Below are 9,473 nucleotides of genomic sequence, written 5' to 3'. Positions count from 1 at the left end.
GGTGCTGGGGGAGGGAAGGAAGGAAGGAATGTGGGCTCGCTTCCACAGGGAGTGGTCAAGGTGAATTATGTTGATGTATTGAAGCAGGGGTGGGGGTGCGGAAGCTGGATAAACAGGAGGGTGAGAGGTGTAAAATGTGGGCCTGCTGCACAATCTCTGACAGCAAACGACAGAAACAGTCTCTCTCTGAGCAGGATGTTGTATTTGAACCCTAGTGACATCATGTATTGGTGTGTAAGTGCCTTGAGATGGTGACAGAGGTATGGAGGGGGCGGACGGGGGGGGCAGCGGGGACGGGGGCGTGGGGGTTACAGGGACGGTGGGGGGGCCAGAGATGGATGGGGTGGCGGGGTAACAGTATATGGGTTTGCCCCGAGCCCTGGCTGCATTGTAGTTTGTCAGCGCCAGCCCATTCTGTCGAAGCTCTCCCTGGTAGTCTAGTTGTCGGAGCTGTCCCTCCCTGCGTGGCAGCGTTTCTTCAGCGGGAAGCTCCTGTGTCACAGATCGTTGTCACACAGCGACGGGTTTGAACAGAGGCGTTTAAAACAAACATTTCTGAAAGACAGCCTTCGTTATTCTCTCCCTCCCACGTCCTGTTGCAGGATTGAGGGAACTGAATGCGGTGTAAAGTTCCAGCTATCTGGCACACGTTCCTGCCTCCGGGTGGGTTCCAAATCCCTTTTCCAATGCAGCGCTTAACTTTTCTGGACAACAGTGTCTGCTGTTGTGTAACAATCGCAACAAACTCCCACAGACCTTAATCTGACCATGACCCCAATCCCACATTTCTTGTGATTAATGTTACTCGCAGGATAAATATCAGGCCCAAGGGGGTCCCACAGAAATAGTGCAACCCGCTCAACTCTTGCCCAGTCATGGCTGTGGGATTGTTTATGGGCAGCACGGTGCCCCCTCGGCTCTAACCCTACGCTCTCCGACTGCAGGTGATCATGGCCACGAACCGCGCGGACACGTTGGACCCAGCCCTGCTGCGCCCCGGGCGGCTGGATCGTAAGATTGAGTTCCCCCTGCCTGACCGCCGACAGAAACGCCTGATCTTCACCACCATCACTGGCAAGATGAACCTGTCTGAGGAGGTGGACCTGGAGGACTGTATCCTTCCCATGCCCATCTGCTGGGGGAGGGTGGGGGAACAAGTCAACAGGAGATGTGGGTTAGCCTTCCACCCACCCACCCACCCCTAGGCGGGCACCTCCCTGACCTTTGCTGACCTCCCCCCCCCTCTTTTTCTTTCTCTCTCTCTCTTTCTCTGTTTCCCCCCTTTTTTTCTCTCTTTCTCTCCCCCTTTTTCTTTCTCTCTCTCTCTCTCTCTCTCTCCCTTTTTCTCTCTCTCCACTGTGCAACTGCCCCCTCTTTGCATATTCAGCGACTGTAGGATTTCTCTGGCAGGGCTGCTGCCCATCCCTAAATGCCCCCCTGAGCCCAGCCCCTCACTCTGAGGCCATTTGGGAGGGTAGTTCAAGTCTCCCACATCGCCACGGGTCTGGAGTCGCAGACTGGGTCAGGAGGGTAGTTTTCCTTTCCCTAAAGGACAGAGGTGACCCCCGCACCCCACCCACACCACGATGATGTCAATCGACACAAGTTTCACAGTCACCGTCCCCGAGATGGGCTTCCAAATCTGGATCCAATCGTCTTATTTAATTTCCACCGGGTGCTGGAGGAGGGGTTGGGATTCGAACCTGCATATTGTGCTCTTGCCGCCCCCACCCCCTCCCACAAACAGCTTGTTTGCCAGACGATCCCCAAACTACTGTGGCTGTCTGCGATCCAAAAGTGGAACTGACCCTCGCCTGGTCTGGCCTCACGCTCTCTCGCCCCACCGCCCCCCGCCCATGGGTAACAGGTAGGACGGAGAACAGTCCCGTCAGACTCAAAAGGTTAAGTTCTCTCTCTCTCTCTTCCCAATGCTGGACCTGCTGAGTTCTTCCAGCTCCCCTCCCCTCCCCTCCCCGGAACCTTGCCTGGGAGATGGAGCGGGAAGCGGGGTTCAAGGATGGGATCTGTCAGCGCTGTGGTGTGGCCGTATCTGGATCCACCACTATCTGGAGGATGGTGATCCGGGGCTCGGAGAGAGTCGAGTGTAAATTTACCAGGAAGCTTGCTGGCCTCCGAACCCAAAGAGAGATGGCACTGTGCTTCAGCTGCTTTAAGGCGAGATCTGCTCAAAGGTTTTTATTTGATTTGGAGGAACCAGGAGGATTCGGTGCAGCAAGCTGGCTGTTCGGCCCCTCGAGCCAGCTCTGCCATTCCATAAAATCTCGATTCTCCCCTCGCCCCCCTCAGACTCTTCGAATGCCCTTTTCAATATCTCCCTGACTCTGTGTTTTTAAAAACTATCCAGTGCCCCAAAACCCCACCTCCAGTCAGGGGTACGTGCGAACGTCTAAGGGATGGAGAGAAAAGAGTTCTCGGCCGCATCTGAACTCTCGGCCGCATCTGAAATGATAACTCCCTTATTTTTATTCAGGGTTTCAAACCCCCTCCCACCCCACTCGTGCCACGGTGAGCAAGCCCTCATTCAGGCTCCCCACCCCCCCCCAATAGAGCCTGTCATCACCTCTGGGTGTCTGCAGCCAAGGGATGTTTCCCCGAGGGGAGGTCGCTGCAGCGAAGGCAAAGCAAGATCCCAGGGACGGCAGTGCGAGCGTGCTCGGGATCGGAGTCCAGGGTGCCTTTGACAATCATTCGAAGGACCACGGAGATCAGATGGGTGGTAGCACCATTACCTGAGTGGGTTCCCTCTCTGTGGGCCCCGTCCTGCTTCGTTGTATCCTTTACAGCAATTTGTAGACATCGCACGACCAGATAAGATCTCCGGGGCCGACATCAACTCCATTTGTCAGGAGGTGAGTGTGCTTCCAGATTCCGGAATGCTGGTTGGATTTGGGGAGTGATCCCTCTCTTTCGGTGCTTCCATTCCATGCTTGGTCCGAATCTCTGGGTCCCTTCTAGTTCCGGGAAGGGGATATTTCCCGGATGGCGACGTGAGGTGGAGGTCAGGTAGAGACTGGGAGGAGCCAGGACTGTCGTCTTGGAGCAGGGGAGGTTAAGGGGGAGATTGAATCGGGCCGTTTAGAATCACTGGGGGGATTTCATGGAGTTGGTGTGGGAGACCCTGTCCCCAGGGGGCAGGAGGGTCAGTCACCAGAGGGAGAAGGATTGAGGAGAATCGGGGAAAGGACCCTGAGGAGGAGGGAGACACAGGGATTGATTGATTTATTGCCACAGCGAGTTGTTGTGATCTAGGAGGTGCTGATTGAAAGGGAGTAGGTTCTACAGGAACTTTCACGGGTGTCTCCCTTTACACCCATGGAGTTTAGGAACCCCTCCAGGTCCTCCTTTCAATCCCAACACATCCAAAAGGCCCCCAGACATGCCACAATCTAGTCTACTGCATTCGCTGCTCACAATGTGGTCCCCTCTACATTGGGGAAACAAAGTGTAGACTGGGTGACCGCTTCGTAGAACATCTACATTCTGCTTGCAAAAAAGACCCTGAACTACCTGTTGCCTGTTACTTTAAGACACCACCCTGCTCCCAGGCCAATATCTCTGTCTCTGGCTTGCTGCAGTGTTCCAGTGAAGCCCAACACAAGTTGGAAGAACAGCACCTCATTTTCCGCTTGGGGACCCACAGCCCTCCGGACTCCATATCGAGTTCAGCAATTATAGGGCCTGAACTCTCCATGTCCCAGCCCCCCACCCTACACACCAGGCCTTGTTACCACATTGCCTGCCATTACACGCACTAGCTACTGTTAGCCACTAACAGTCCCCATTCACCCTCCTAGCCACTCCTTTGTTTGTCCAACTGTTCCAAACTGTCTGTTTGGGCTCAATCCCTACCTTTCGTTTACACCTTAGCCTGTCCCCCACCCTATCTTCTACATTTAAACCAGATTTTCCCAGCTACCGTCAGGAAGGGTCACTGGACCCAAAACAGTATCTCTGATTTCTCTCTGCGGGTGCTGCCACACCTGAGCTTCTCCAGCAATTTCTGTCTCTGCTTCTTCCTTCAGTCCTTTTACCTAAGGGACCGTTCTCTTTCGTGCATTGTTGGGCCCATCGTTTTCTTACTTAAGCTTGATTTGTCCCACGGGATACGGGCAGCACTGGGATTTCATGTGAATTTCCCAGAGGTGAGTTATGAATGACCCATCGCTGTGTAGACCTGGAGTCAGGTATAGGCCCAGCCTGGCTAAGGATGACAGGAGATGAGTGACGCTCACCTGGGTGGGTTTTGATGCCAGTCGATGATAGTTTCATGGTCCTTGTCGTCGATTTGCTGTCTCGCTTGCGCGATCACACGCACGCACACACACACACCTCCCGCCCCCAAGACGAGGTTCCAATTCCACAGCGATTCCTCAAATTGAAGTTATGCCGGCCACTGGGGAACGGTTGCGGGATTTGAACCCACGTCTCCCTGGGTGACTTGCCCCGTCGTGTGACTAGTCTGGAGACTGGAGTTGGATACGGTGTTTGGGCACTGTCGGGATTCCGAGGGGTGGGGGATGAGGGGACGGAGTTGGGCCGAAGGGCCCGTTTCCATGCCATGTTACTGTATGACCCTATTTCAAGTTGGTCATCTGAGTATGTTTTAGAAGATCAGCCGTGATTGTGATGAATGGCTGAGTGGGCCTGCCCCCCTGCTCTCTCAGACACCGCTGTCCCCTGGCATGCACGTCCTTTTTATCTCGCTCCTGTTGTAAGTGACCTCTTAAGCCACCCCGTGCTGTTAGTCACAGCTCTTGCCCCCTTTCCCCACCGGACAAAGAGCCTGTTTCCACACCGTGAGGTGATGTTGGAGCTGTACAGGACTTTGGTGAGGCCGCAGCCGAAGCAATGTGTACAATTCTGGCCTCCGCTGTGTAGGAGGGGTGTGATTGCACTGGACGGGGTGCAGACGAGATTCCCCAGATGCTGGCTGCAATGTAGTAGTTTGGCGATGAACAGAGGCTGGATAAATTTGGGTTGTTTATTCTGGAGCAGAGAAGGTTGAGGTTGGGGGGGTGGTGGGGAACCTGATAGAGGACTATCAGATTGGCATGGACAGGATGGGTAGGAAGCAGCTGTTCCCCTTAGTTGAAGGGGTAAGAATAAGGGGACATAGTTCTTTTAAAAAAGTCACAGGCAATAGGTTTAGAGAGGAGTTGAGGAAACTGTTTTCTCCAGGAGGGAGGTGGGGTTCTGGAATGCACTGCCTAGAGGAGTAGTTGAGATGGGAAAACATTTCTAAAACCTACTCGGATGACCAACTTGAAATAGAGTCATAGTGATACAGCATGGAAACAGGCCCTTCAGCCCAAACTGGTCCAAGGTGCCCACTCAGCTAGTTCCAATTACCCGCATTTGGTCCATATCCCTCTAAACCTTTCCCATCTGTGTACCTATTCAAATGTTTTTTAAATGTTGATACTGTACCTGTCTCAACCACTTTCACCTACAGCTCATTCCATTTCCACACCACTCTTTCTGTGTGAAGAAGTTGCCCCTCAGGTCCCTCTTAAAACTTTCCCCTCTCGCCTTAAACCGATGCCTCTCGTTTTCAATTCCCCATCCCTGGTTTAAAAAAAAAGACTATGCATTCATCCTATCTATGCCCCTCATGGTTTTATACACCCCAATAAGGTCCCCCCTCATTCTCCTACATTCCAACGAATAAAGTCCTATCCTGGCCAACCTCTCCCTATAACTCGGGCCTCCTAGTCCTGGCAACATCCTCCTAAATCTTCTTTGCACACTTTCCAGTTTAACTATGCTTTTCCCATAACAGGGTCACCAAAACTGTACACAATACTCCAATTGCGGCCTCACCGATGACTTATACAACTGTAACATAACGTCCCAACTCCTATACTCAATGCCTCAACCGATGAAGGCCAGCATGCTAAATGCCTTCTTCACCACCCTGTCTACCTGTGACACCGCTTTCAACAAACTATCTACTTGTACTCCTAGGTCCCTCTGTTCCGTACAGTCCTCAGGACCTTACCATTTACTGTTTACTTGGTTTGACTTTCCAAAGTGTAGCACCTCACACTTATCTGTATTGAATTGCATTTGCCAATCCTCAGCCCACTTCCCATCTGATCAAGAACCCTCTGTAATTTTTGATAACCTTCCTCACAATTAATGATACCTCCTCATTTTGTATCATGCGCAAACTTATTAATCATGCCTTGTACATTCGCATCTAGATCATTTATGTAAATAACAAATAACAAAGGTCCCAGCACTGACACCTGTGGCACACCACTAGCCACAGGCCTCCAGTCTAAGAAACAACCTTCAACCATCACCCTCTGCTTCATAACTTCAAGCCAGTTTTGAATCCAATTAGCTAGCTCTCCCTGGATCCCATGTGACCTAACCTTCATGACTAGCCTGCTGTGTGGGACCTTGTCAAAAGCCTTACTAAAGTCCATATAGACAACATCCACTGCCCTACCCTCATCCATCCTCTTGGTTACCTCTTCAAAAAACTCAAAGATTTGTCAGATATGACTTCCCGCACACACATCCATGCTGACTATCCCTAATCAGACCTTCACTATGCAAATGTTGGTTGATCCTGTCCCTCAGCATCCTGTCCTACTACATGTCAGTCTCACTGGCCTGTAGTTCTCTGGCTTGTCTTTGCTACCTTTTTTAAACAATAGAGCAACATTAGCCACTCTCCAGTCTTCCGGAACTTCACCAGTGGCTAAAGATGAAGCAGAAATCTCTACAATTTCTTCCCCAGCCTCCAAGAATGGACTTGATCAGGCCCAGGGGATTTATCTACCTTAATGCGCTTTAGGGCTGCAAACACCTCCTCTGTGGTAATATGTATGCCGTCCAAAACATCCCCACTAGTTTCCCTTATTTCCTTAGCATCCATGATTCTGTCCTCAGTAAACACTGAGGAGAAATATTCATTAAAAATCTCCCCCAGCTCCTGTGGTTCCACACATACAGGGCCATGCTGATCTTTAAGGGGACCTATTCTCTCCCTGGCCACCCTTTTAATATAACCATAGAACCTCTTGAGATTATCGTTAACCTTATCTGCCAGATCCATCTCATACCCTCTTTCTGCTTTTCTGAAGTGTGCTCCTACACTTTTTATGGTCATCTAGGGATTCACTTGAGCCTGATAGCTTAAACCCAATATATGCCGCCGCCTTTTTCCTGACCAGAGCCTTGTATCCCTCATCTGCCAGCTTTTCCCTTCCCCTTAACAGGGACAACGCTGTCCCTGGACTCTTGATATCACACTTTTAAAAGCCTCCCATTTGCCAATCATTCCTTTTCCTTCAAACAGACTCCCCCAGTCGACGGCTGCTAGATCCTGCCTAATGGCCCCAGAATTGGCCCTGCTCCAGTTTAGCACCTTAACCTGTGGACCTGTCCTATCTTTTTCTATCTCTATGTTAAAACTAAGAGAGTTATGGTCACTGGACCCGAAGTGCTCTCCGACTGACCCAACCTCTCTTCCTAAGAGAAGATCCAGCATTTCACCCTCCTGAGGGTAAAGCAAGGCTACTGGTGTAGTGTAGATTGAGTGCAGATTGTATTAGTTTGGACTCAATGGCCGAATGGCCTCTACTGTAATGAATGATTCCAGAGCACGTTGGAGGTTCTCCACATCGAATCCCATGGTTGGGGAGGGGAAGTGCTGTCCTGTGAGGAACGATGGGGATAGAATAGGGCCCAATGGACTGCGTGGAGATGAGACAGTAAGAGGAGGTCTGACTGAAACTTTGGCAGGGTTAGGTGTTCCTTCGACAGGAAGGGTGTTCCCGCAAGGAGGGGAGGGAGGAGTCCAGAGCCAGGGGTCAGAATTTAAGGATGTGGCGTTGAGGAGAAATGTCTTCACCCGGAGAGCAGGGAGCCTGCGGAATTCTGTGCTGCGTAGAGGCTGAAACATTGAATGTTTTCAAGAAGGGGGTTAGATCCAGTTCTGGGGTTGGGAGGACAGGATTACAGAATTGAGATCAATGATCTGCCATGATCCCATTGAATGGCTGAGCATGTTCAAGGGGCAGAATGGCCTGCTCTGATCTCCTACGCTTCTGTATTTAAAATGCTGGGCGGGGGTGTTGGGATCTGGGCAGGTTCGAGCGGAGGATGTTTTAGACCCCTCTCTTCACCTTCCTTCCCCGGTGACACCAAACCCCACCCCACTCCCTGAACCCCCTCTCTATCCCCACCCCCCTCCCCCAGCCACCAAGACCCCCACACCCCACACACACAAACCCCTCCCCAGGCCAGTGTGGGGAGGAGGGAGAGTCGCCGCTTCAAGAGTTGGGTGGGGGGTAGGGTCAGTCAATCAGGGGACTGAGTAGAGGAAGAGATTCTGCATTCTGAGGGGTGAATGGGGAGCACTTGTTCAGAATTCCCCCAACCCCATCCGTAGCCATTCCAGTGGCGATTCCAGACTCTGGTGGGAGGAAGGGTCTGGGGTCTGGGGGGGAATTAGCAGCGACTATGTCGATGGGTTTGCGTGTGGGCTGGGTGTGTGGGAGGATTGAAGGACGTTGGGGAAATGAGAAAAGGGGGAGCGGGCCTGGACTTGGACAATCAGTCGCAATTGTGTCGAGAGGACTGGCCTAACCCCCCCACTGCCTCATCTCGGGAGAGAGTTTAATTTCTGTATCTCGGATTTTCCCCCCCACCCCGACCTCAGGCTGGAATGCTGGCAGTCCGTGAGAATCGCTACATCGTGCTGGCCAAAGACTTTGAGAAAGCGTACAAGACCGTTATTAAGAAGGACGAGCAGGAACATGAATTCTACAAGTGAGGAGCAAGGGCTTTGCAAGGAGGTCTCGGACTGACAGGGTGGTGTTCACGGCCCCCAGCGTATCTCGCTTTTGGTCTCCTCCACCTCCCTTTCCCTGGGGCCACACAGCACTGTCACTCCCTCGAGGGTTTTTTTTTTTTAAAATAAGTTTCTGAACTGTTCTTTTGTGTGTGTGTGTATGTGTGTTCTTCTTAATTTAACGAAAAAAACGTGTGGAATAAAGTTAATTGCTAGCCATGACATCCCCATCTCCAGTTCTCATGGCTGCTGTTACTCGGTTCCACCCAGCTCTCTCCTTAGTGGGGACAGAGTCCCAGTTCCTGACTTGTCCAGGGGGAGGCGATGGGTCTGCAGCAGGTGGTGAGGGACCCAACAAGACGGAAAAACATACTTGACCACCACCTTACCAATCTGCCAGCTGCAGATGGATCTGTCCATCTGAAGTCTAGCCTTACACATTTAGAATAACCTCCATCAAATTGTGCAACACTAACACAACTAAATGGGACAGACTTTGCACCGATCTAGCAACTCAAGACTGGGCATCCATGAGGCTCTGTGGGCCATCAACAGCAGCAGGATTGTACTCCAGCACAATCTGTAACCTCATGGCCCAGCATATCCTCCACTCAACCATTACCATCAAGCCAGGGGCTCAACCCTG

At 51.7% G+C, this 9,473-nt stretch overlaps 1 protein-coding gene across 1 annotated transcript in view; it reads left to right on the top strand.

Moving 5' to 3' along the window:
* psmc4 (proteasome 26S subunit, ATPase 4) overlaps positions 1 to 9,049 on the top strand; it is a 20,606-nt gene extending 11,557 nt beyond the window's left edge. The window contains exons 9-11 of the mRNA XM_048620553.1: positions 945 to 1,113; positions 2,815 to 2,870; positions 8,696 to 9,049. Coding sequence (XP_048476510.1) covers positions 945 to 1,113; positions 2,815 to 2,870; positions 8,696 to 8,809 — 339 coding nt within the window. The 3' untranslated portion in view covers positions 8,810 to 9,049. The remainder of the gene's footprint in view (positions 1 to 944; positions 1,114 to 2,814; positions 2,871 to 8,695) is intronic.
* The last annotated feature ends 424 nt before the right edge of the window (positions 9,050 to 9,473 follow it).

Source organism: Rhincodon typus, chromosome 47, assembly GCF_021869965.1.
Source record: "Rhincodon typus isolate 14 chromosome 47, sRhiTyp1.1, whole genome shotgun sequence".
Taxonomy (NCBI): Eukaryota; Metazoa; Chordata; class Chondrichthyes; order Orectolobiformes; family Rhincodontidae; genus Rhincodon; species Rhincodon typus.
The sequence above is the reverse complement of the archived record's forward strand: the minus strand, read 5'-3'. Positions and strand labels throughout refer to the sequence as shown.